The sequence below is a fragment of the Embiotoca jacksoni genome, unplaced genomic scaffold (assembly GCF_022577435.1).
Source record: "Embiotoca jacksoni isolate LCO1_2020_lvr unplaced genomic scaffold, fEmbJac1.0.p SCAF_44, whole genome shotgun sequence".
Classification (NCBI taxonomy): Eukaryota; Metazoa; Chordata; class Actinopteri; family Embiotocidae; genus Embiotoca; species Embiotoca jacksoni.
Genome location: NW_027185397.1, coordinates 2630081 through 2656043, shown reverse-complemented (window position 1 = coordinate 2656043; position 25963 = coordinate 2630081). Strand labels below are relative to the sequence as shown.

Below are 25963 nucleotides of genomic sequence, written 5' to 3'. Positions count from 1 at the left end.
GGTTAGCACTGTCACCTCACAGCAAAAAGGTTCCGGGTTCAAATCCGGTCCTGGGCCTTTCTGTGCGGAGTTTGCATGTTCTCCCTGTGCTTGCGTGGGTTCTCTCCGGGTTCTCCAGCTTCCTCCCATCATCCAAAAACATGCACGTCAGGTCAGGTTACCTGGCGCCGCGCTAGTGGCAGCCTGCTGCAGCAGCTCCCCCCTGAGAGCCCCCCTGCTGTAGTGAAGAAATTTCCCCTCGGGGATTAATAAAATGTATAAAATCACAAATATGTTGGATCTCCACATCAAATAGTAAATTGTTAAGCAAGGCTAGTAGAGAAAAAGAATTAGAAATTATTAAAGAACTAAATTGTAACTGCAATAGTTTTAGTGAGAATAACAAAAACGTGTTCTTCTGCATGCCTCCCTAGAAACAAATCTATATTAGTAAAAACAAAAGGGGGATACAGAAGAATCAAGAGCAAAATAGATAGAGGAGGCCGAAAGGAGCTTGGCTTACTTTTGCATATTGGGAAAAAAGAGAAAAGAACAGAATACATATAACATATCGATAACCAAGAATATATGGATCCTGTCAAGATATCTAAGGAAATTTTCCAATTCTACAGCCAACTATATACCTCCTCCTATTCTTGCTTAGACGCTGATGCTTTCTTTTAGATATTAGTAAATACTGAGTTACGAAAGCCATGAAATTTTATTATTTTTTAAATCTTACATTGTGCCTGTCCTTTGTCAGGAAATGTAATGTAATGTACCACGGGATGCCATGATGGAAATGTTTCTAAAATAGTTCAATAAAGTTGAATTAAAAAAAAGAAGAAAAAAAAAAGGGGGTTACAAAAGGAAGTGACACAACGCGCTTCCCGTAACGTCAGACGCATCACGTTCTCAGCTTTTATTGCGGAAAAAAAAACCCATCGGTAACGCAAAGGTAGCCCTCAAACTTTTTCCTTGTGACCCTACAGATGGTCCGCAGGTTTGTGGCTCGATACCGCTGTTGTTGGAGTGCAAATGTTTCTCTCTCTTTCTGACATGTCATCCATTTTCTTTGTTTTTGTCTTACTGCCTTCCTCCTTCACTTCCGTTCAAAACCAGCGTCAGTTTCAGATTGAGCCGCTAGCGGGCACTATTGAGGTTAAAACGATCTCTTCATTGTGTTTTTATGGAACACGTAGTGCATTTATAGACTCATCTGTGGTGCAGCTTCTGGTTTTTTTTTTTTTCATGTAGATGTTGTCAACGTCACCTGTCTGGTTTTAGAAGAAGAAATGGGGTTCTGACACCGAATATGATGAACGTAAATAGGATCTTAGAGATTATTACAATCAGTTAGTCTTTATAAAATATTTTCTCAACAACATTTAGCTTCAATAAAAAACATTCATCACCATATAAGTCATGTGAAAAGTTACGCTACTCATAACAAGAGTAGTTAGTAGTAAAACTAAAAAGCAACTATATCAGTGTAATTATTGTAAAGTTCCCACCTGTTTTGCAAAGAGTTAAACTTTTTTTAATTTTTTTATTAATCGATTAAAACATTTTACAAAACTATATTTAAACTAATATAATTTTATATTGGCCTGGCCAAAATGTAAATCACTCTGCAAAGGAATATCAGTGGTTCAAAACAAAGACAAGGACAGCAATTTATCAGAAAATCTAAAGTTATGATTCGAATTTCCTCCGTAATTTCAAATAATAGGGTTATGATAATAAATAAACCTTAGGTTTCATTCTAAGGATAACGGTCCCATTTAACGGACTCCACTTCCTCGGTCTAAGCGGCTGCCCTCTTCAAAGATCGTCTATTAAAACAAATGCTTCAGTCTGAGCCAGTGGGCGTGAGTCTATTATGTGACACGGATACGGTCACCTGTATAATCAAAATAGGGAAAATAAGGTACTAGCCCAAACTATTGTTTTGTTTTTTTCCTATGTGTTTGGCAAGAAACTAAAGAAATAAAAAAACATTAGTTATATAGAGCTACAGATCCCAATGCATCAATGACCCCTTGGGGAGTCTGTGTGAACTGGATCTAATCATGTTGTCAAATATTTGTCACAATTCATATGGACAACCATTAAATTCAATCATCTTCTGTCATGTAAAACTAACTGGGCAGAATGAGCAGAAATGCCAGGAGATGATTTTGATTCAGAAAGATAACAGTGATTTTAAGACAGTTGTGGAAAATATGTATTATTATTATTATTATTATTATTATTATTATTATTAACTTATATACATATACGCACACTGAAATCCAAAACAACAAAAAGAAAAACGTTTTGTCAAAATTATATATTTCTACAAATGTTCTTGTTTAACTTTATCATATAATATTTAACATCAAGGGGCCTCCACCCTGTCGGTTGACTGTGTTGAGTATCAATTTGTTACTGTTCACATTAAAAGAGGCTTTTTCAGTATGTAATTTGTTACTTACAATATCATAAGTTCATAATTTTTTATGGAGGTCAAACTTGTCATTAACAAAGTCAAGACTATAATGTGGTCGGTTATTTTTTTGACTTTTACAATGATCATTTAAATCATGAATAATGAATAAATATTGTAATTTTACAACTGTACTTCATCTGTCTAAATGTAGCTTTTTTTTGTGGCTTTGCACTTTGTAACCCCTACCCTTTAATATTTAATAATCTGCCCTGCTATACAAAACAGCTTTATATATATATAAAACAGAAACAATGATGTTTTGGCAACTCAGCCACTGAAAATGAACAGTAAAAAGGCTCTCGGAAATGTGGTCAGAGTGAGCCCTCGCCTCTTTTCCGGTTCTTTGTGCTCCCCCGTGTGTCAAAGTCTTTGTGCTTTTCAAGACGAGCAAGGCGACGGAAGGAAAAAAACAAAAAAACAGCTGGATTCAAGGGATCATTTCCAGCTAACGGAACCAGCTCGTCAAACCAGCTTTGTCCCCCCCACCCCCCCCCCACTCTCGGCGACCTGACTTCGATAAAGGTACCGTATCACAGAGTTGTCAAACAAACAGCTCCTTATTTTTGACTTGAGCATTTCTGTTTGACCCGATTTGCCCAACTGCCTGGCTGCAGCTAGCCAGTTAGCATCTCCATGTAGCGTCTCTTGATGGTTAATTAGCCCGCTAGCTGAGGTTCGTGGTCGGGTATCGGCAGATTAAATCAGCGGTCGGAAAAGACCGAGGAGAGGACAAAACTCACTAAACAGTCAGTGCTTTCATTTATAAAACAAAAAATTCTGAAGTTTGATCAGCCTCTGTTTATTCCTAATTAACTCTGGTAAGTAGCTTATTCTGTGAATCATTGAACAATCATTAAATACATATATACATATATGTCACTCTTAAATGTTAATTTTATTCGACTTCCATCAGCCTGTGGGTGTTTTGTATTTTTTATTTTTTTTTTATCTTTGACTACATCCTTACAAAAAAATGCTCCCCTCCCCCAAATTTTTTTTCCCATTAGAAGCATACATTTCTTAGCTTTGTTAGCTACTGTAAGTTTTTTTTTTTTCCACATTTTTTTATTTTAATTATGCAAACGCAAAGGTGTAATTACATGCTCTCACGTGTTGTTTTATTTGACTTTCGTCAGCCGGTGGTCGTTTTTTTTTACTTCTAGTCCATTTTCATTCCAAATGTATTTTCCTCCCCAGTTTTTGTCAATAAAACAAAATTATAAATAGATAATCATCAAAATAAAAGTCTGAGGATTCTACAATACAATATATATATATATGTATATATATATATATATAGTTCAAAGTGCAGCAATCGCAAATGAAGCACTAACTAGAAGCCCTTACAATAGGGATGAAATATGCATGTCTTCTACAATTATTCAAATTTTTTTTTGTTAAAAAACAAGTTGCTCTTAAACTTGAAAATGGTTGTTGATTATTTTTGTCTGTTTAACTAATGGCTCCATTGACTCATTGTTTTCAACGCTGCTTCTGATTAAATAACATTGAAAACAATGCCACACACGATACTGATAGAAATATTGTTTTCCTGATATTATTAAGGCAAATATATATCCACTCAATTAATCAACAAATCAATCGATAAATAATGGCTTTCCACTATAGTTTTTAGCATCAGTTAACAACACAAATTTGTTTTTCAATATTTCTTAATTTTAAATATGAATTAGGTAATTTAGTGCGATACAAAATGTGAAATTCACCCAGATCCAGACTGATCGTGTGTGATCCAAATGATTACATGCATGCTACATAGCATAAAATATGTCATATTCGCCATGTGAAAATTCACCTCTGCCCGAGAATACGATGTTAGGCTGAAGTCCCGATTGGACACCATCACAATACTCGGATGTCAATCCAATATTCATTGCTATTTTTAAGCATAGGTGATTCCACAAGTCATTAAATATAACATTTATTGTGACCTTTGCTTACTTTTTTTAACACGTGACCATGGGAGAAAAAGTTCAGTCATACACTTCTTAGAGACTTGTGTATTCTACGAGTCATATTTCCAAAAAACAGTTAAATAACGTACTGTTTATAATAAACTTGAATAAAGTACTATTGTAATAAAGTTAACCTCATACCCCCAACAAATTTCTTTTTTTTGTTGCTGATGTCATAATTTTACTCACAGTTGGACTCATTTTTCGCTGCACAAACATGGCAAAAGTATGGAAATCTCAAAAATGTCTTATTTTTTGCAGTATAACAGTTATGATGTCATAAATGGCATTTCTTTGATAAACTATTTTGCAAACATGAACAAAAGATGGAATCTATATATAAAACCTTTTTCGTATTCCCACAAGTGTTAACAATACAGGAAAATGGAGGCTCCCCATTGGTGTAGATATTGCACTATTGTAATTTTTTTTATTTATATCTGGTATGCCAATATTGGCCTATAAAATTGATTGACTAATATATCAGTCAGGCTGTATGTATTTTCAATATAGATTAATCTAAAAATCAATTATTAGTTTAGTCAAAAACATGTCAGAAAATAGTGCAGTTATTATAATCTCCAAAGTTCTAAAATAACATTCAACGTCTTTTTTTTTTTGTCTGGAAAAACAGTCCCAAAACCCAAATGTATTGAGTTTAGTATCATGTAAGACAGTGGTGGGCAAATGGTGGCCTGTGGAGCCAAATGTTGCCACCACCTTGTTTGTTTGCTCCATTACATATCCTCAGTTTGGTTGATATGATGATGAGCTAATGTAGCTACTCACAGACAGCTATTCTAACTGATCTAAACCTACTGCGACGTCACCCATAAAAGGTTTGTGAGCGGCTGTTTTTGAAGATGTGGGCACAAAAAAAAAGTCAAGCGATGAGCGATTAGCATCGTTCAAACCAAGAAAACGAACAAACTCATGGAATGTCGTTCCTTCCATACACGATCGTGTCATGTTCACGCTTTACTCGGAATTTCTCAACATTTGATCTGTAGTCTTTTGTTCTATTTTGATATAGGTTTACATGATTTATAAATCATCCCATTTTTCGTATATTTTTTAGTGTTGCCACTTTTTTTGAAAGAGGGGTTTTAAATTGTCTCCTGAAATTGAATTTAAATGTCAACACGTAGATAATAAAAGAAACGACAGTTTTTGTATCGTGAAGATTGTAAATTATGTATTTTTTTTGTCTGCAGCTGGTTGTGAGGCTGATGATGTGGTGTGAAGATGGAAGCTCCTGAATACCTTGACCTGGATGAGATCGACTTCTCTGACGACTCAGTGGTCAGTATGATACGGCGACGTCACTAGCAGCTACATCTACCTGATAAAAGTTAACAGTGATGTTAATGCAGCTAAATAACAGTACATAAACAGTGCCGGCAATCAACTCCAAATAATAATAATATTAATAAATGTTATTTGTATAGCACCTTTCATACAAGAAATGCAGCTATAAAGGAACATTTAAAAATATGGAAAAGAAATTAGATGCACAAGAACCGATAAAATACATAATGATGAAGTCTCATTATGTTTTTTGTTGGCTTGTGACTAAACCAAAGCAGTACATAAAGTTTAATTTAGTTCTCGTAGCATTTTTGTTGAAAGCATTATGTGCTCATTGATGCGTGTTGTCCATAAGCATTGACTCACACTATTCAATTCAATTCAATTCAATTCAATTTTATTTATATAGCGCCAATCACAACAGGATATTTCATGGCACTTAGCACATTCAAATCCTTACAGCAGAACTTTACAGCATTATATTACATTACATTACATTTCATTTAGCTGACGCTTTTATCCAAAGCGACTTACAGTCAGTGCATTTCAACCATGAGGGTACAAATTCAGAACAACAACAATCAAGAAAGTAAAATTTTCTTCAAGAAAGCCAAACTACGAAGTGCTATAAGTAAGTGCTACTAAAGTGCTTCCTATTCAAGGTAAAGTCGGAAGAGGTGTGTTTTTAGTTCGTGGCGGAAGATGTACAGAGTTTCTGCTGTCCTGATGTCGGTGGGGAGCTCATTCCACCATTTAGGAGCCAGGACAGCAAACAGTCGTGATTTTGTAGAGTGTTTAGCTCGCAGTGAGGGAGCGACAAGCCGATTGGCAGATGCAGAGCAGAGTGAACGGGCTGGGATGTAGGGTTTGACCATGTCCTGGATGTAGACTGGACCCGATCTGTTCACAGCACGGTATGCAAGTACCAATGTTTAGAAACGGATGCGGGCAGCTACTGTTAACCAGTGAAGGGAGCGGAGGAGTGGAGTAGTGTGGGTGAATTTAGGGAGGTTAAAAAGACAAGTCGAGCTGCAGCATTCTGGATGAGCTGCAGAGGACGAATGGCGCTAACAGGTAGACCTGCCAGGAGGGAGTTACAATAGTGTAGGCGTGAGATGACCAGAGCCTGGACCACAACTTGCGCCGCCTTCTGAGTGAGAAGGGGACGTATTCTCCTGATCTTGTGCAGCATGTATCTACAGGAACGTGCTGTTGCAGTAATGTTGGCAGTAAGGGAGAGTTGACTGTCGAGTGTAACACCGAGGTAGGAAAACAGTAAAAGGACAGTTGATTGAAGATAGCTCGCTCCAGAGTTTTGGAAAGAAAGGGAAGAAGAGAGACATGTCTGTAGTTGTTTACTTCAGACGGGTTGAGGGTGGGTTTCTTCAGTAGAAGGTTCACTCTTGCTTCCTTCAGAGAGTTAGGGAAACAGCCAGTTGACAGGGAGGTGTTGATGAGATGGGTGAGAAAAGGAAGAAGGTCAGGAGCAATAGACTGGAGAATGTGAGATGGGATGGGATTAAGGGGCCAGGTGGTTGGACGGGCGAAGGTTACCAAGGTAAGAACTTGATTGGGAGACAGGGGGGTGAAAGAGGGAAGCAAAGGGGATAAAGATGAAGTTGGAGGAAATGTAATTAGAGAAGATGGATTAGAAAATGAGAAGTGTATGTCATCTATCTTTTTTGTAAAATAGTTGACAAAGTGGCTTGGTAGAAGGGTGGAGGGAGGTCAAAGAGGTTGGAAAAGATGGAGAATAGCTTTTTAGGGTTAGAAAATGAGGATTGAATTCTGGTTTGGAAGAAAGAGCTTTTGGCTGCAGAAATTGAGGCAGAGAAAGAGGAGAGAAGAGATTGATAAGTGAGAGGTCATCAGGGTGTTTAGATTCTTGCCATTTCCTTTCTGCTGCTCACATAGTGGCTCTCTGAGAGCACCGAGTCAGACAACCACAGAGCTCAGGAGGACTTGCGGACCTGTCGTGACTTAAGAGGACAGAGAGAATCAAGAGAGGAAGACAGCGTAGAAAGGAGAGTGTCTGTGGCAGAGTTAGGATGCATGAGGGAGAAAGAGTCAGTTGAAGGGAGGGCAGATAAAACAGAGGAGGGAGAGGGAGCGAATGTTGCAACGGACAGGTACAGGATCTGTTGATGTGGGAGGGTTGTCAGTTTGAGAGAGTGGGAGAGAGTAAGAGATAAAGAAGTGGTTGGAGACATAAAGTGGAGTTACAGTGAGGTTAGATGTAGAGCAATTTCTGATGAAAATGTAGTCAAGGTGGTTACCGGCTTTGTGAGTAGGAGGGGAAGGACTGAGTGAGAGAGCAAAGGAAGACAGTAAAAGTAATAGGTCAGATGACTTCTCAGTCTGGATGTTAAAGTCACCCAGAAGGATAAGTAGAGGGCCATTTTCTGGGAAGTTTGATAGGAGGACGTCTAATTCTTCCAAGAAATCTCCCAAAGAACCTGGTGGACGGTAGAGAACAACAATGTTTAATTATACAGAGAAACCCAACAATTCAACAATTCCTACATAAGCTAAGAGGGAAAAATCCTCTTTAAGGGAGAAAAACCTCCAACAGAGGAAAGAAAAAACTCCCTCTTAACAGGAAGAAACCTCTGACAGAGCTAGGCTCAGAGGTGGGCGGAGCATCTGTTAACAGAACCAGGCTCAGAGGTGGGCGGAGCATCTGTTAACAGAACCAGGCTCAGAGGTGGGTGGAGCATCTGCCTTGACTGGTTGGGGTGAGGAGAGCAGAGAGAGGAAAGGACATCATAGAGATCCAAAACATGAATTGTTGGTGGAGCTGACCAAACACAGAGCAGAGACATGCAGCTCGATGGCCGGAGACATCTGGAAAAACAAAAACCTGTTTATTCGCCACTTTCTGGTCACCTATTGTTAACTCAGAGGTTAAAGGTGTAATATGTAAGATTTTAAGTTTAAAAAATGAACTCAAACCAGCTGCAGAATGTGAAGGAACAGCAGTGTTGATGTTGTGTCAAAGACATCTACGTATTAGCAACCCGTCTCATAATACCACGCTGCACCTCAACAGGTTATCTGTTAAGCATTCATTCATTCAACCTTTATTTATACTCGAGAAATCATTGCGGGTGACCGCTCATTTACAACGACATCGAGTCATTTACAGAGCAAAGAACCAATAAAAACAAACAGCAGTGATCACAGCAAGAAGACAAGCTGACGGAGATGAGATCGTAACCACAGTTGAGCTTCTAGTTAAACCATTTAACTGTCAGATGAAGGAAGATTTAACCTGAAAGATAAATTCAAATCAACAAAAACATCAAATAAGAAGGTTATATAAGAAGCATTAAAATATACGTTATGTAGTTTGAGTAGATAACAACGGGAGTAAAGTACAGTTTATATAAAACAATTACAAGTGCAGGTTTGGAGATTTAAAAATCAAGCTTTGGAAATGTGTGAACGGAGTGAAGAGAATTGATTTTTAAGGAGATTCTGTGTTTAGTTCCAGGAGTTCAGGTGCACTAAAGTTAAAAGCTCAAGTACAATATTGCGATCATACAACAAGTTAACCAACTAACTAAAATATATAAACAAAACTTATTCATAATTGTGGGTCAATTCGCTCTCAAATTATGAAAACTTTGTGTTGGTGCGTGATCTCTGTTTCCATGGCAACACATGGGGTTAAGACTAACAACTGGAAAACAATCAGTCGCGTCCAGTAGAAGAGAATGCAGCGTAATGCAATGTTTACCACTCCAGGAAGTTGTAGTCCGACCCTTAGCAACGACCCTAGCAACAGAGACGAGATCTAGTCCAGTTTTTTGGGGGTTTCTAGAGATGGTTTCTCAAACTGAATAAATACAGCGCATAGAAACACTAAACTGCTCAGCTAGCTCGATCTCGTGGTAAGCAAGATATCCGCTGAAAGAAGATATCGATGGACTTGTGTCCGCTGCAAGGATTTTAAGTGCGCGACTATCTGTGGTGTTACGGTACGGGGTCCAAAAAAGGACCAAAAGAGACCCAATTTCACCAAATGGGTCACATTTAATAGACCTATAACAAATAAAAACAACATTATATTGCGTATAATATGAAATTCTATTCCAAATATATATTGCCATTGAGAAAGCGGAGTGATATTTTCCAGCAGGGTGTGATGTTATGTTGATTTGTTCCAAATGTACAGTCGATCGCTGGGTCAGAACTACTTGTATAAATGTAGAGTCCAGTCTGCCCTCAGTCCAACGTCAGAGGAAGAAGATTTAGCAACATCTGGTCAGAATGAATTGGAACAGTTATTATTGCAAATTCTACTTCACAACATAGAAGCAAAACAAAGAGTTAACCAGTGTTAACTCTTTGTTTTGCTTCTATGTTGCTTTTCAGTGCTGACGATCCCATGTCGATTTTTAAGATGTCCAAAGTATCTTGCTATGATTTTTTTTGAATGACTTGGAGGTGGAGATGGTGATATTACCAGTTTCCCTGCTGCATGTACTTGTGGTGCCCTGGCAGGCAGGGCAGTGGAGGAGGAAAGCGAAAGATGCGCTACATGCAGATGAAAATCCGTTTTTTTTTTCGGAACCAGTAATAAGCACTTGTAAATGCTATGGTAACCATCAATTTTCATACCACGGTATAGCGTGATACCGGTACACCACAGCAAGACTTACACCAAACCAATTATATGCCCAAAGAATTCTGTAGTGCGAGGGCTTTACAGACATAATACGAATTTTGAATTGTAAGCATCGCACGAGTGCTGTTTGCTTGAACGGAAAACAGCAAAGGAAAGTTAAGCAGAAAACTAGCCAATGAGCTGGAGCTGACCGAGAGGCACCACCATAACAACAATGAACAACCATAGATCCAAGTAATATTAATATGAAACTTCATATGTATAATGATGACAAGTTTCACTCTCCCCGTCACTCCTCAGCCATGACTTTATCTATAGTTTTTTTTATTTTTTTTTTTCAGTTTTTTTTTTTACAGTGCAAAAGATAACACAACAAGTTTAAACATGACTCTTGTTTTTGTCAGATCCCCAGTCCCTGGAATTTGCCACTCTTGACATAATTTAGTATAAAACACCAACAGTCTGATTCACTCAAGGTTTGCGTCTGTAAAAATCACGTGCAAATTTCACTTCAAGCCGCCAAAAAAAACCGTCCAAGCTGATCTACTAATGATGTGCAGTGAGGATTCAAATGTGCCATTTAAACACACGGTGTCCATTTTGCACGTTTGCCTGAATGCATGTGTAATATTGGACAATACACTATTTGTTGAAGTAGAAATTTAGCTCCTGTAATGATATTTACTGAACCTGAAAGTAAATATAGCAGAATTGTGTGTATTTTGAGTACGACTGAAGGTATTAATCAGATGCACATTAGTAAGAGACGGCTGCTCTTATTGTGGTGAGAAGGAGACATAGGGGGAAACCTGTGTATGTAGAGAAGGTGTTTCCACCCGTGTCAGAATTTGTTTTAGATGTCAGACTCGCGCAACACCAAGACTCAGCATTTTCTTGTCTTCTGGGTCATCCCAGCGTATGAAATGAATGAAACCGAGTCACAGAAACCTCCTGTTTTATCTGCCAATGTTTTATTATTAAGTAAAAAAAAAATTTTTTGCCTAATATTGTGCCATCTTTCTCTTAATTTCATTTATTGATCTTTTTTCTTCCTATGTAGCATTTTTGTTCTTATATTTATATTTCTTAATTTCAAAGCGATCAAAGTTCCTTTTTCTTTTTGCAGTCATTCTGTGTTTTTCATGACTGGAATCATTTTAACACGCGCAAAAAACACCTCATTTATACAGTTATTTTCACCTGATGTCAGTGACACAATTTAGTACCCTTCATTTGAGATCTTAGTAAATCAGGCCCCAGGTGTGTAATACTGTTTCTTCACTGAATTGTCTGGTGTGTGTGTGTGTGTGTGCGTGTGTGCGTGTGCGTGTGCGTGTGTGTGTGTGTGTGTGTGTGTTTAAAAATAATAAAAAATAATAATATATATATATATATATAGATAAAAATCTCTGTCTGTCAGTGATCTCCCTTGGGTTTTATAAATTGGTTCGACTAACATTTCCCGCTCTGTTTGTCTTCCTGTCTTGCAAGTATTCTGTCACATCACTGAAGAGCATCCCAGAGCTGTCCAGGAGGAGCGATGGACAGGCAGAGGAGAGACCAGGTAACTAAGAATGATCCAATGACGGTTAAGTTTAGCACCAGTTTGGATCAGATCTGTAAATCGTCCTCGTCCTCCCCCGCAGCTCCAGCCATCAACTGGAGTCGCGGCATTTCCTCCCACAGCGGCGGGGGAATTAAATCCGCGGGGCTCGCCGAGGTTCACAGCAAATTCCGGCCAGTAAAGAGGGTCTCGCCTCTAAAGCACCAGCCGGAGACCCCAGAGTCAGACTCGGATGGGAAAAGCCACGGCCTGGTCCTCGGGGAGCCGTGCGAGAGCACCAAGGATGACCCCAGCCCCGATAAACCGACCAGCGCCTCGACCTCTTCCGACGGGCCGAGAGGGAAGGCAAAGGTCCCTCCGGTCGGAGGGAACAACCCTCAGGCTCTGTTCGGGGAGCTGGAGCACTACGACCTGGACATGGACGAGATCCTGGACGTGCCTTATATCAAGTCGAGTCAGCAGATGTCCACGCTGCCTCGCGTGTCCCACGACAAGCACACGGTGATGGGGAGCAACCTGGGCGGAGGCACCCTGGAGAGGAGCCGCGGAGGAGGAGGAGGGCTGAAAAGTTCTGATTTACCTCATAATGAGCCTCTGAGCCTGGGCAGCAGCAGCAGCAGCTCACAGACACAGGTAAGTCAACCAGGAACCCACTTTGTAATTTTTGTATTCGTTCACAGTTGATACAGCCTCTATGTTGTTGGTTTAACCAGGGATCAGAAAGTAGTAATAGTAGTAGTAGTAGTAGTAGTAGTGGGTCAAGTTGGAAATTTGTAAAAAAAAATATAAACAGATTCAAAACAAACAGAAATTATACTTGACATACTTTGGTGTTATAATCCATGAAATTGGAAGTCCCGGTGGCTTTATTTTTGGAAAAATACCGTTTTAAATAAAAAAACACAATTTAAAGAGTGCAAATATTCTTTTATTTGCAAAAGTACCCAAAGGAAGAAGTTGACAACGTTATATTTGGGAAGTCATCTGTTCGAGAGCAAAAAAATTGTGCATAGCTATGTAACATTGCTGATAAATGCAAAATTTGAATACATCTTGAAAAAATATTTCACACAAAATTACAAATAAACTTCATTGAGATGAATTGTTTCTGTAAAAACAAAAAAAATTGCCAAAGCAACTATAATTGTTTGATCTTCAACGGTTTGTGTTTGTGCTTGGTATCATCAACATAATCATACTAACCGACAAACTGATAGTGGGATAGGGTGTAGATATAGTTCCTTTTCACGAAATGAGCTTAAAAATTTTAAAATTACTTTTGAATGAAATTTACTTCTATTGTTTCTAAGCATTTATTTTGGTAAGTCCAACTCAAACAATCACTTGGGTGATATTGATTTTTTTTTTGGTGATTTAACATTCTATTTTTGTGATATTTACTAGGCCCCTGAATTACTTTTTAGAGTGAAGTCCCCCTTATTTAAATCAGCTGTAATGTTATGACTTCATGTAAAGAAGTCGATTGATTAATTGCCTTTCTATTGCAATCAAATTTGAAAAAATAAAAGCAAATTTCTTGACTTAAAATGTCAAATTCTTACTTCAATATATAACTGTTTTTGCAGTGTTAAGATTTCCAAATTTTCTTAATATGTTCACGATATTCTTTTTAGGCTTCTGTTTCTACAATTAATTTCTTTGATAGAAAAAAAAAAAAAAAGTAGCTTTGTCAATGAATTAATTTAATCAGCTGTGATGTTATGACTTCATGTAAAAAAAAAAAAAGTCACCGGTTTGTGATTCCCGTGGTTCCTCCAAGTACTGCGTCCTGTCTCCGGGGAAGTGGTCGGACCTGAGGAAATCCAAGTCGATGGATCCGGACCACCACCGCTCCCCGGGGGGGTGTGGCTACCAGCCGGAGCTGCTCTCCTCCGGCCTCCTCAGCTGCTCCTCCTCCCTCTCCTCTTTCTCCGACGCTGGTACGACTTTAAAGAAGAAAATACCGTCAACATTTTGATGATGATGATAATGATGATAAGACATGACTGGATTTTTTTTTTCGCAGACAAGATGCTGTCTGTGCGCGTCTACCCAGACGCCCAGAGCCTGAGGCCTGGCGTGGAGCGTCCAGGGGGGAACTCCGATCTCATGTACCCCCTGCCGGGGTGCGGCGTGAGCAGGCAGGACAGCTCCAAGACCTGGGCTCCTCCTGGACCGGGAGGAGGAGGAGGGGGAGGCAGCAGTGGTGGCGGTGGGCCGAGGGGGTTTGGAGGAGGCGGAGGAGCGGGAGGGGAGGTGGACGAGGAAACCAAGAAGAACCAGAACATCATCAACATCGTCAGAGAGGGGCAGATATCGCTGCTGGTGAGTCATCATTTTTTTTTTTAATAACTTTGTGTTTTTTCTTTATCTATTTCTTCTTTCCTCTTTTACCTGCCTCCATTTCCTTCTCCATCTACTTCTTGTGCTCCTCCATGCCCTCTTTCCTCTCCATTTCTACTGTGATAATTTTTTTTCTACCACCATTTTCTTTCTCTCCCTGTTCCTCTTCCTCCTCCAAAAAGCTGTTCTTCTTCCTCCTTTTTAAAAAAAATTTTTTTTTTAGCTCTCATTTTCTTTTTCTTCCTTCTTCTGTACCTTTACCTCTTCTCCCTTTTTCTTGCTCCTCCACCTCCTCCTGCTCCTGTTTTTCTCCACATTATCATCCTCCTCATTTGTTACTCTCCCTTCCCCTCTGCTCCTCTTTCTTTCTCTTTATCCTCCTTCTTTTACCTTTCCCACCTCTTCCTCCTCTGTCACCTCGCTCTCCTCCTGCTCCTTCTTTTGATCACCTTCCTCCTTACTCATTGTCCTGTTCCTTCTTGTGCCTCCTACTCCTCCTGCAGCCTCACCTCGCGGCCGACAACCTGGAGCTAATCAAAGACGAGGACGGGAACAACTTGCTCCACATCTCGGCCTCTCAGGGTCACGCCGACTGTCTGCAGCATCTCACCTCTCTGATGGGGGAGGATGGCCTGAACGAGCGCAACAACCAGCAGCTCACCCCTGCAGGTCTGGGAGTCAAGGTAAGAGTGTGTATGTGTGTGTGTGATCTCCAAAATATCATGTTCACACTAAGATAATAAGAATACTAGCACACCATCTGTAGATAACTCGTAATGTAAATTTCTGATTAGAGATTATGATTGAGGTATTTAGCTATCAATTGGAAATTGTATTACTCAAATTATGGACTGTTATCTTTACCTTTTTAAAACAACAGCAAAAACATTTGTAGCTTACTTTTTTGTGAAAGAATGTGAAGATGCTTTGAGGAAATGTTAAAGTGATACCCACCTCAGGCCCACTGGATTGCAGATGTTTTCTGCCCGACACATTTGTTAACACAATATTTTTTAAAAAGAAAGAAAAACGTGACTCCTTTGTTGAGAATTTATGTTTTGATGGAGAATATTCATAAACTTTATCGTATTTCGTCCTTTAGCTTGAAGTAGTTGAATGACTTTAGGTGGCTGAATACGTTAGGAATCTCATTTTATATATTCTAAAAAATGAAATAAAAAAGCATTGATTGGATGTTTTCAAGTTCAAAAGTGTGTTATACATTTTGTAGTAATCACACAGTCATGGGAAAATGCCAATTTGTCACATGCAACTCTTTTTTTGGGTTGCGAATCTTGACTCAAACTGATTTTATTCAGTTAAATCTGGCACAAATTCTTTGACCACAACTTTGTATCACGAGCTATTAGAAGCACATAAATGATCTCTCTTTTTAAAGAAGATTTTTAAGTATCGGTTTTAATGACTGTGACAGTTGAGCTAGACAATTAATAATTGAATGGTTCACAGCGAATTTAGAATTATGCTTGAAATGCCTGTATTTAGTGTGTGTATCACTTCATGCTATGGGGACTCATCTACAATTTCGTGGGACAAAAGCATGTCCACATAAAGCAAATCCTTTAAGGCTTTGTTAAGGAGTCAGATTAGTGAAAAGCCTCCAGGAAGTGAATATTCGTCAACGTGATGCGAACACGAGTGTGTGTTTGTTGCAGAATGGCCACTTAGAGTGTGTGAGATGGATGGTGAGTGAGACCGAGGCCATAGCAGAGCTGAGCTGCACCAGAGAGCATCCCAGTCTGATACACTACGCTGGCCGCTATGGACAGGTGAGGCAATTTACAAATGTCCCCTAAATGTACATACAGCACATCAGTAGACACTACAATTTACAGATGTCCCCTAAACTCCTCACATACAGCACATCAGTAGACACTACAATTTACAGATGTCCCCTAAACGCCTCACATACAGCATATCAGTAGACACTATAATTCACAGATGTCCCCTAAACACCTCACAGACAGCATAACAAAACTGTCGGCGCATACGTGAGTGGAAGGACCATTCGAGTATATCGTGATGACCTTCATCTCTGCTCCTCCAGGAAAAGGTCTTGCTGTGGTTGCTTCAGTTCATGCAGGAACAAGCGATCTCTCTGGACGAAGTCGACCAGAACGGAAACACCGCCGTCCACGTCGCTGCCCAGTACGGACACCTCACCTGCATACAGGTAGAACGTTTTTCTAGTAGATAGATATAAACTTTATTAATCCCTCGGAGGCAAATTTTTACGTTCCAGCAGCATATACAGGGCAAAAATATTAAATATAATTTTTAAAAAAAGATGCACATTCTATACAATAAAATTAAATTTAATAATATTAAATAAACTAAACAAAACAACAAACAAAACAGCAGTGCAAGAGTGTCGTTGTTGTGTGATGGATTTGGCAAGGGGTGAGTTATTGTATAGTCTGATAGCGGTGGGCAGGAACGATTTCCAGTATCGGTCCTTGTGACAGCGGAGCTGGAGGAGTCTATTGGAGAAAATGCTCCTCTGTCCCTGCAGTAGGTGGTGGAGAGGGTGGTCAGGATTATCCAATATGGATAATAATTTCTTCAGTGTCCTCCTCTCCACCACCTTTTCCAGACTGTCCAGTTTGCAGCCAATGATGGAGCCGGCCTTCTTAACAGCTTAGCAGCTACTACAAACGCTACTAAGATCATTTTCTCAAATGGAACATAATAGCTAGAATTTTCCAATATTCGAACAGTTGTTTTAATCTCCAAAATCAGATTAGTATATGCGAATTTCGTTCTTTTTATTTCCCCTGTATTTTTTTACTTGGTTGTAATGTGTTACTCCCGTCAGAAGGTGGCGGTAATTCCATTGAAGGGGGTTCCAGTGAAATCAAATAGCTGCTCTGATTAATACTGGGAGGGGGCGGTTAGTTAAGCAGTACTGCAAATTATACAACTAATGATAATAATGATGATGTTTCTGTTTTGAATCTAGTATGAAAAAAAACCAGAGCCATCACCATGTCTGAAATCTTAAAGAGCTGAGATGGTTTGTGTGTGTGTGTGTGTGTGTGTGTGTGTGTGTGTGTGTGTGTGTGTGTGTGCGTGCGTGCGTGCGTGCGTGCGTGCGTGCGTGCGTGCGTGCGTGCGTGCGTGTGTGTGTCCAGACTCTGGTGGAGTACGGCTCCAACGTGACGGTTCAGAACCAGCAGGGGGAGCGGCCGTCCCAGAGCGCGGAGCGGCAGGGGCACACCACCTGCGCCCGCTACCTGGTCGTCGTGGAAACCTGCATGTCGCTGGCCTCGCAGGTGGTTAAACTCACCAAACAGCTCAACGAGTAAGTTACCATAATTATTTTTGAGAGACTCTTTATCTGGCACCCTGCCGCCAGGCTTTTACGAAGCAATTTCAAAAGGGTCTCCGTTGAAAACTTTTTTCATACAAAAACGTATGTAACTCGGGTAACATATCATATTAGAAGAACGTTTTATCGGAAGCAATCTGTGTGTAAAATGTCAATGTCAATAAATCCATTCACTTAAATAGAACCATATATTCCCTACGTTTTTTATATTGTTATTATTTATACTTGTGTGTGTGTGTGTGTGTGTGTGTGTGTGTGTGTCATGTAGACAAGCAGCAGAGAGGATGGTTTTACAGAAACAGCTACAGAGACTGATTGATCCCAACAAGGCTGAGGGGACGCCATCCAGGTCACCCAGGTAGCACACACACACACACACACACACACACACACACATAACATCTCATTCTCTATCGTGCTAACTTCACACCCACAACTGATAAAGTCTTCATAATACACCAAAGTATAATAATAATAATAATAATGATAAACTTTATTTGTATAGCACCTATCATAACAAGAAATGCAGCTCAAATGCAGCAAGAGAATTGCAGGCAGTGTTTCACAAAAAAACAAATATAAGGGAACATTTAAAAATATAGAAAAGAAAAGAGATGCATAAGAAACGGATAATATGCATAAAATTAAACACAAATAGAGTTAAAATATGAAATAGGCAATATGCATTTTAAAGGCGCGGTAGTTCAAAGTGCAAGAGAGCTTTCAAGAGTAACCAGCTAAAGGCTGGTGTAAAGAGATATGAAAGTATAAAAACGAAACACTATCAGTTCGATAGAAGAAAAACACCAGTTTTTTTGTTGTATTTCTTTTCTTTTTTTTTGTTATGTTGGAATGTGTTTTTACACCACCACAAGTTTATTCTTATCCACGGCCAATACTGCAATACCACAAAATAAGACAAGTGCTACTGGAAATGACCTCCAGCATGTGAACACATCACCCCGCCAAAATATCTGCAGCTTTAATTATTTTACCCAGAAATCAACGTGTTTTTGTGTCCCTCTGTTTAACGCAGTCAATAAACCCACTGATTCTTTTTTTTCCAGCAGCAGTAGTGGGAAAAAAAAACAACTTTTGTGTGGCGTTCAGGAACAGCTGCAGCTTCCTCAGACGCCTTTAATTTGAAAATTCTTCACGCCGGTGGCCCCGCCCCCCTTCCTCTACGGAGCCAAGACGGCGACCGTTTAGAGTTTCACACTCTTTTTTTTTTTTTTTTTTTTTTTTGGACCGTTTTGACTGCATCATCCTGGTACTTGTAGTGCACTGCATGTTTCTGTACTTGACAGTGTTAAACGCACTTATGCACTCAAAATAGTGAGTGTTAGTACACAAGTACAACATTTGGAGCAAAGATACCCATGTACTGGTGTACTTAAACTCAGAGTCTACAGGTGAAGGTGGGCCTCATATCATTACCACTGTTTCCCATACATGTACTTTTACTTATGGAGGTATATTTGGCAACCCATTTTGTCTTTTTTTAAATTAATTTTTTTAATCTGTCCGAGAGGACGACGCTAGATCTGTGTCGGAACCCACCGCCTGCTCGGACTGACAGCGGCGTAAAGAATAAAACGTACAAAAAGTGCAGTTATTGCGGTCGACGCTGACAATCGTTTTTTAAAACAGCTGAAAACATAATCGATCTGTTGAGACATCCGGAAAAGTCCGGAGAGATGTAAAGTTTCAGACAAGCTCGAAGTTCCATGTGTCGCTGCTCCGGTATGAAAGAAACCTGCACCCCACACACGCGCTGAGTCGACGAAATACAAAACATGGGTTAACAATTAAAAGTAATAACCGGATCCATCATTCAGTGATGTTTGGGCTGCAGGTAAACTACTGCTCAGTAAAAAACACTCAGAAAAAGTCGTTTAAAATGATGCTGTTGCAGAATGTTAATTAGTACCAATTAAGAGTGTCATTAGAGTATTGAATCAGTCGGCAGTATCATTAAAATCGAAATATCCATCCCTGTTTCTCACTTACTGTATAGACAGGAAGCAATTTCAATTATTTCAGCCTCAAAAAAAGTAATGATAAAAAAAATAAAAAATTTTTTATAGGTGAGTAGAGAGCGTATCAATAAGTATCGGTACCAGTAAGCTATATTGATATTGATACCCCTCCTCTTCCTCCTGAGTGTGTGTTAGACAATATACAGTACTGCAGTGGGGTGTCCTGTATAATATATCATGTTAATAACATTTTCAGTTGGCTTAAAAACATGAGGGGGAGTGTCCTTTATTTCATAATCCAATTTTTAAAACAATAATTAGGTTTTCTGGAATAGTATAAATTGTAGGTCAGTGAGTTGCGATGAAGTAGTTAGTACTAGGTACTGTGGCAATACTAGTAGTCAAAGTGGTAGAAGTTGTAGCAGCAGGTAGGGCAAAAAAGAAAGAGTTGCCAAAGTGACCGAGGATGGCTTTCATTATTGATTAATTTTCCTGATTTGGTCAATTATGCAATCTGGTCATAGAATTGGCCCAAAAATAAAGAAAAGTAGCTGTCACAGTTTTCCCAGAATGCAAGGTGATATGTTTTGAATGTCTTGTTTTGTTCTTCTAACAAGCCGAAAAAGTTATTAAATTTAGACTCGTAGAAGCAAACTGTAGAAGTAATTTTTAGTTAGTCGATTAGGCTCTAATACAAAATAATAGTAATAGTAGCACGAGTACTGGTCAGTTAGAATGCTTGCGAAACGTAGTATTATTTTAGTATCATTAGGGACTGTGGTAAAAGTAGTAGTAAATCAATGCAATACACACACACAAAAATTTATATTAACGTGTCTCCGTCTCCGGGCTCCAGCTTCCATCAGCCATCAGCGGAGGCCTGGCCCGAGATGATGCTGACGGCGGAGGGGACTCCTGGTGACGGTCACTGGCTGGTCCGTCAGGGAGGGGTGGGGCCGGACCCCGTGCTCTGTCCCCGGGAGAGACTGCCTCCGGCGGGCGGGCAGAGCAAAGAGGGCCCCGGAGCCACCGGTGGCCGCAGGACGGGGCTGGTGGAGCGACGAGAGCTCAAACTAGCGAAACTCAAACAGCTCATGCAGCGCTCGCTGAGCGAATCCGACTCGGACGGTTACCCGCCGGAAGAAGGTAAGAGCCACGGAGCCGCACCCTCGAACGCGCCGCGACCTGAGAGGCCGTCGCACCTTCTCATCACAGAGGAGGAGCCGGTGTCCAACCACCTCAATCTGATTATGAAGAAGCACCTCCCCTCCTCCTCCACCTCCTCAGCTGAGAGGAAGCAGGCATTTTCTCTCAGCGGGTCGAAGTCGGTGGACAGCGTCAGTTTCAACCCCTCCCCCACCGCCAGCGACCTGGAGGACTGCGGGGACGGCAAAGCGCTGGACGCTTGCGGCGACTTCCAGAACGGCGCCAACGGTCAAAAAGTCGCCACCAGCCCCAAAAGCGCCCTGAAGTCGCCCTCGTCCCGCCGGAAGACGTCCCAGAACCTCAAGCTGAGGGTCACCTTTGACGAGCAGGTGCACACGAGCTCCAATCAGGAGGCGGAGCCGGCCAAAGGGAGGGAGAGGACGACGGCAGGCAGCTCAGAAAGCAAGCGCCCGTTCGGGACATTCCGGTCCATCATGGAGACGCTGAGCGGAAACGCAAGTCACAACAACAACAACAACAACAACAACAACAACAACAGCGGCGGTCCCTCAGGCTCCACTGTTAAACCGCCGACCTGTCAGAATTCACTCGGCAGGAAGTCAGAGAGCAAAGGAAGCCCGGGAGGCGGAGCCAAGGGCAAGAGTAAAAGCAGTAACGTTTAAACTGGCCGGTGCCTCCTGAAGGGGCAAGAGCACATAACGAACAGACAATGCAATCAAAAGCAAGCAGTAAAAGTTTTATAGCAGTTAATTGATTTTATATATCGTCCGTCCAAGATTTAAAAGGCTACATTTTTCAAACTGTTTACGTTTAACCCAGAAGTATGATGGGATGTAGCCCTTTGGAAATACAAAGCAAAACATCAATGAAACAGCGAAGACGATATCCATGTTATTCCTTTTTTTTTTTTTTTTTTTTTTTTGGGTGTTTACCACCCAATCAAGTCAAAGGTTATTTTCATAAATACCATCCCATCCACTACGATACTCTCGAGTATGTTTCTGTTAAACAATTTTGAGAATTTGTGCAAAGAATGACAAAATAATCTAAATTTAAGTGTCCTCTTCTGACCTTTTCCTGGACCTTTTAAAACTGTACCCCATCTTTTTTTTTTTAAGCACCAGAAAAAGCCAGTAAAGTCGACTTTTGAGTTGGTATTATAACTCCCAAAGTCAAGTATGAACTTTACTTGAATCATTTTCAGCAGTATTTCCTCACCTTTGCCTCCGATGTTTGATTCTTGGTTTGTTTTCATACAGTTGAAGGAAAGACAAGGATTTGTTGTTGGTTTGGTTGAATTTCACTGGTTAAAAAAAAAAAGTTTCCAATGGAAATCCATGGTTTCTGTTTGTTTGCCGCTTGGCTAATGTAGTGTGAGCTACACTAAAGAGCATCTTATTAAATATTAGTATTTATGTTTATGCACACAGGTTGATTTAATTTTTTGTATGCAGCTATAATCATGCACATGGCTACCGTGCACCAGCACATATATATAGCATATATGTGTATATATATATACATTTGTATATGTATACATATACATATATATTACTATTTAATTATTTGTTTTGCTTTTTACTTTATTTTCAACACAATATGTTGATCTATGCAGTATTTTTGGCATGAAGTAAATATTTGTTGGGTCATGTGTTTTTAAGTTCTTTTAAAGGATGCAGCAACAGGCCGACCATATGAACTATGAAGTAAAAGAAGAAATAGAAAAAACTTTTTATACAGCTTTCATGAGATTGTGAACATTTTACAAACTCAAAGCTGAACGCCAGGAAACTAAAAGGCCTTTATTCCGATGCTACTATTCTATTTAACATTTGAATTTCAGTGTGATCGAATAAACAATAAAAACACAAGAGGAGGTTCTTAATGCTCTGTCTCTCGGCATGCTTACGGATGCATGAGCCGTAGTTTAAAGCAAAGTTTTTAAGTTTAAAAGCAAGGTCAGGCCTGTCACAGACAGACTCCAATTGAATCATTGAAGTCATTTTTAAGAAAAAAAAAAAAAAAGGCAAAACATTTGCTGGTTTAAGACTTTTCAAACATGACAAGTTGTTGCCGTTTTTGGTCACAAGCTGTGTTTCCACCAAACCAAGTCTTGACACCCTGAATCCAAGGACTCAGTTCTGGGATCTTTTCAAAATGTAAATGTAGCTTTGCGTTACTGTAATTAATGTAATAACAGTTACCTAATTACTGTATTGTATTTATTAAGACCCAAGTTAAACATTTTTCACCTTTTTCTGTTAGATAGACCAAATCTGAGTAAGAATTATCATTTGCAGCCATAGTTTCCACCTTTGTGTAGCACCATTACCAAGGATCAAAAAGGAAAAAAAGAAATTCACGACTCAGCGAGGTTTTCTGGACTTCAGATTTCCCCACGTGCTTTCCTGTAATAAAAAACAACTGCTGTTATCTGTGATTTTTCTGACCATTTTATTGGTTAAAACACACTAAAGCCTGATGAGCAGTTGTTTTTTAAGGGTTGGAACATGTAATCATTTTTTTTCTTCAATATCTAAGGTAATAATGTCGTGTTAGAGGGAAACTCATAAGGTAAATTTTTAGTGTGTGACAGGCTGACCCTGACTAACCTCTGGGTATGTTACCTGCACAGCTTAGCACAAGGACTTGAGAGCAAATTTCAATAAATGTTGTAGTTATTCTTCAATCCAGCGACCAAGCAAACAAAAACCTCCAACTCCCTGTTTTATTTTGTGGTGAAAAAAACCTGAGATTTAGGTCTCGACTTTTGAAGCTCTCTTGTAAATCTCATTTAGAAACTTCAAAAAAATGCATCAGGAACTTCAGTGTTTTTTTTGTTTTTTTTTATGCATGTTTGTTAATACAAATTTAATCTGGATTTATTGGGGTTGGATTCAATTCTGTAGCGTATTTCTTTCACATCCGCTGCGTCTGTGCACAGTTCTTCCACACGTTTTTTTCCATTTCATTTTTGTATCTGTGCTGGATGCAGAATGTATTTCAAAATATTGAACTGTTCCATTAATCATCCATGAATATATTAAAAGAATACAGCGTGATGAGTGGAAAGAAATTGGTTGAAACTTTATTCTGTTTACCCGACGTCCTCCATATTTACTTCCAATGATGTAAAGAAATCTGTACCAACTTTTACAGTCGCAGGGTTAAAAATACAATTACCATAAAAACCGTAAAAACTCTTTATAATTAGTAGCAATTTACATTGTTATTTTCTGAATTTTGGGCAGTTGCAGGAACATTTCTAGTCTGCATTGTTATTGAGATTGATTTTTTAAATCCAGAACATTTTTAAAAGGGTCTCCATCGTAAACCGTCCCCAGGGAAAGAAAATGACCTGGGCTCTACCTGCTTTGTTGTGTTTTTAAATAACTCTTCTGATGGTCAGTCGCTGATGCTGCAATCGACTTAAATGTTTACCTTCAAGCAAAAAAAACAACAACAACAATGCAATGAGATGCAATATCAGTGAATTGATATTTTTTTGTTTTTTTACCAATCAAGTGTGTACAGAAAGAGTCTTCTATTATTCTTTTATTTAAACTGTTGTGAAAGCTGAAGACAAATCAAAATAAACTTTTTTTTTTCTGGACTTCCAGATGGTGTCAGATCATATTTTGTTTAGGTTTCACGAGGGTGGTACACACTACAAAAGTAGGAGCTTCATTAATTCGGGCAGTATTTCATCTTTATTGCCAATCAATATTTGGCAATCATTCACTGACATTTCTTGACTATTTATAGATATTTTGTGTACATTGTGACTTATTGCCTCATTGGTCTAGTTGGACCAGTGTTTTAGTAAATCTAAATTTAAGTTTGTTTTTGTTGTGTTCCCGTATTAATTGAACGTGTGTGAACGTGTGTGTGTGTGAGTTTGATTTTGTTGTGTTCCCATGTTGGGAAACGAAGAGCAAAGGACGAGTTAGGACAGCTGCACACATGGAGCTTTGAGTTTGTGTGTCTGTGTGTGTGTGTGTGTGTGTGTGTGAGGGTTTGATTTTGTTGTGCTCCCATGTTGGGAAAGGAAGAGCAAAGGACTTGTTAGGACAGCTGCACACATGTGGAGCTTTGAACCTGTGTGTGTGTTTTTGTGTGCGCATATGTGTGTGGGTGTGCTCCTGTATGTGTGTGTTTGTTTTTGTTGTGCTCCCATGTTGGGAAAGGAAGAGCAAAGGACTTGTTAGGACAGCTGCACACATGTGGAGCTTTGAACTTGTGTGTGTGTGTGTCTGTGTCTGTGTGCATGTGCGTGTGTGTATACAGTATGTGCATGTGTGCGTGTGTGCATATGTGCGTGTGCGTGTTTTGTTTGGGGCGTTGTAGTCTTGTCAGGGAAAGGCAAATCAAAGGTCTAGCTAGAACAGAGTCTCACGTGGAGCTTTGAACTTGGGGAAGGGGTGGTTGCACCACCGGGTCATTTGTGACCCGTGAGGACCACAGATGTTATATTTTCTTTTCAACCAGCCATAGTTCACTTTTAGTTGTCATCATTGATTTTTTGTTTTTGTTTTGTTTATTGTTGTCGTTGTTATCTTCGGTCAATTGGGGAAATTAAATGACAAATAAATAACACATTTATGATCAAAATGGTTTTGAAAATGGGTCACGAAAGACCCAAGGACAACAGGAAGGTTAAGCAGACCTCTGATGTAGCTCAACACAAAGCCCTCTGCTGTTGGAGGCAGCCAATGCTCTGAGCGATGTTCTACTGGGAAAACTTTGGGTCCTGGCATTCATGTAAATGTTTCTTTGGCGTGTACCACCAACCTAAACATTGTTTACCCCCCTTGGTGATGGCAGAATAATATGCCATGCCGCACTGCCAAAAAACTATTCAGGAATGGATTGAGGAACAGAACAACGAGTTTGAGGTGTTGACTCCGCCTCCAAATCCACCAGATCTCAAACTGATATGTGGATGTCCCTCCTCCCGATTTACAAGATTTAAAGGATCTGCTCTTAAATAATTTTGTGGCTGATTGATGGTTTTTACCAAAATAAAAATGATTCATGCCTTCACTTGAAAATACTAAATCACATTTTAAGGCCATTATTGTTAAAGCCCAACAAGCATTGTTTGTTTAGTGTGTATCTTTGCCTAATTATACTGTACTTGTTTAAAATCATGTCAGTTAGCAAATTTGATGTGCTGT

The 25963-nt window shown here is 39.6% G+C and overlaps 1 protein-coding gene across 1 annotated transcript; it reads left to right on the top strand.

Moving 5' to 3' along the window:
- The first annotated feature begins 893 nt into the window (after positions 1-893).
- Positions 894-24405, top strand: sncaip (synuclein, alpha interacting protein). Its single transcript, XM_069169351.1, has 13 exons — positions 894-982; positions 2854-2992; positions 5661-5748; positions 11876-11948; positions 12031-12581; positions 13729-13888; positions 13975-14273; positions 14795-14974; positions 15968-16081; positions 16360-16485; positions 17444-17613; positions 17909-17998; positions 20476-24405. The coding sequence occupies exons 3-13, from the start codon at positions 5692-5694 to the stop codon at positions 21446-21448; spliced, it is 2793 nt and encodes a 930-aa protein (XP_069025452.1). The 5' UTR covers positions 894-982; positions 2854-2992; positions 5661-5691; the 3' UTR covers positions 21449-24405.
- Positions 24406-25963: the final 1558 nt, after the last annotated feature.

What these genes read in the sequence shown, in the direction of transcription:
- sncaip (XM_069169351.1), top strand. Translation starts at nt 5,692, where the DNA reads ATGGAAGCTCCTGAATACCTTGACCTGGATGAGATCGACTTCTCTGAC. An exon ending in ACTTCTCTGACGACTCAGTG is followed by an intron (nt 5,749 to 11,875) that starts GTCAGTATGATA and finishes CTGTCTTGCAAG; the next exon opens with TATTCTGTCACATCACTGAA. An exon ending in AGGGGCAGATATCGCTGCTG is followed by an intron (nt 14,274 to 14,794) that starts GTGAGTCATCAT and finishes CTCCTCCTGCAG; the next exon opens with CCTCACCTCGCGGCCGACAA.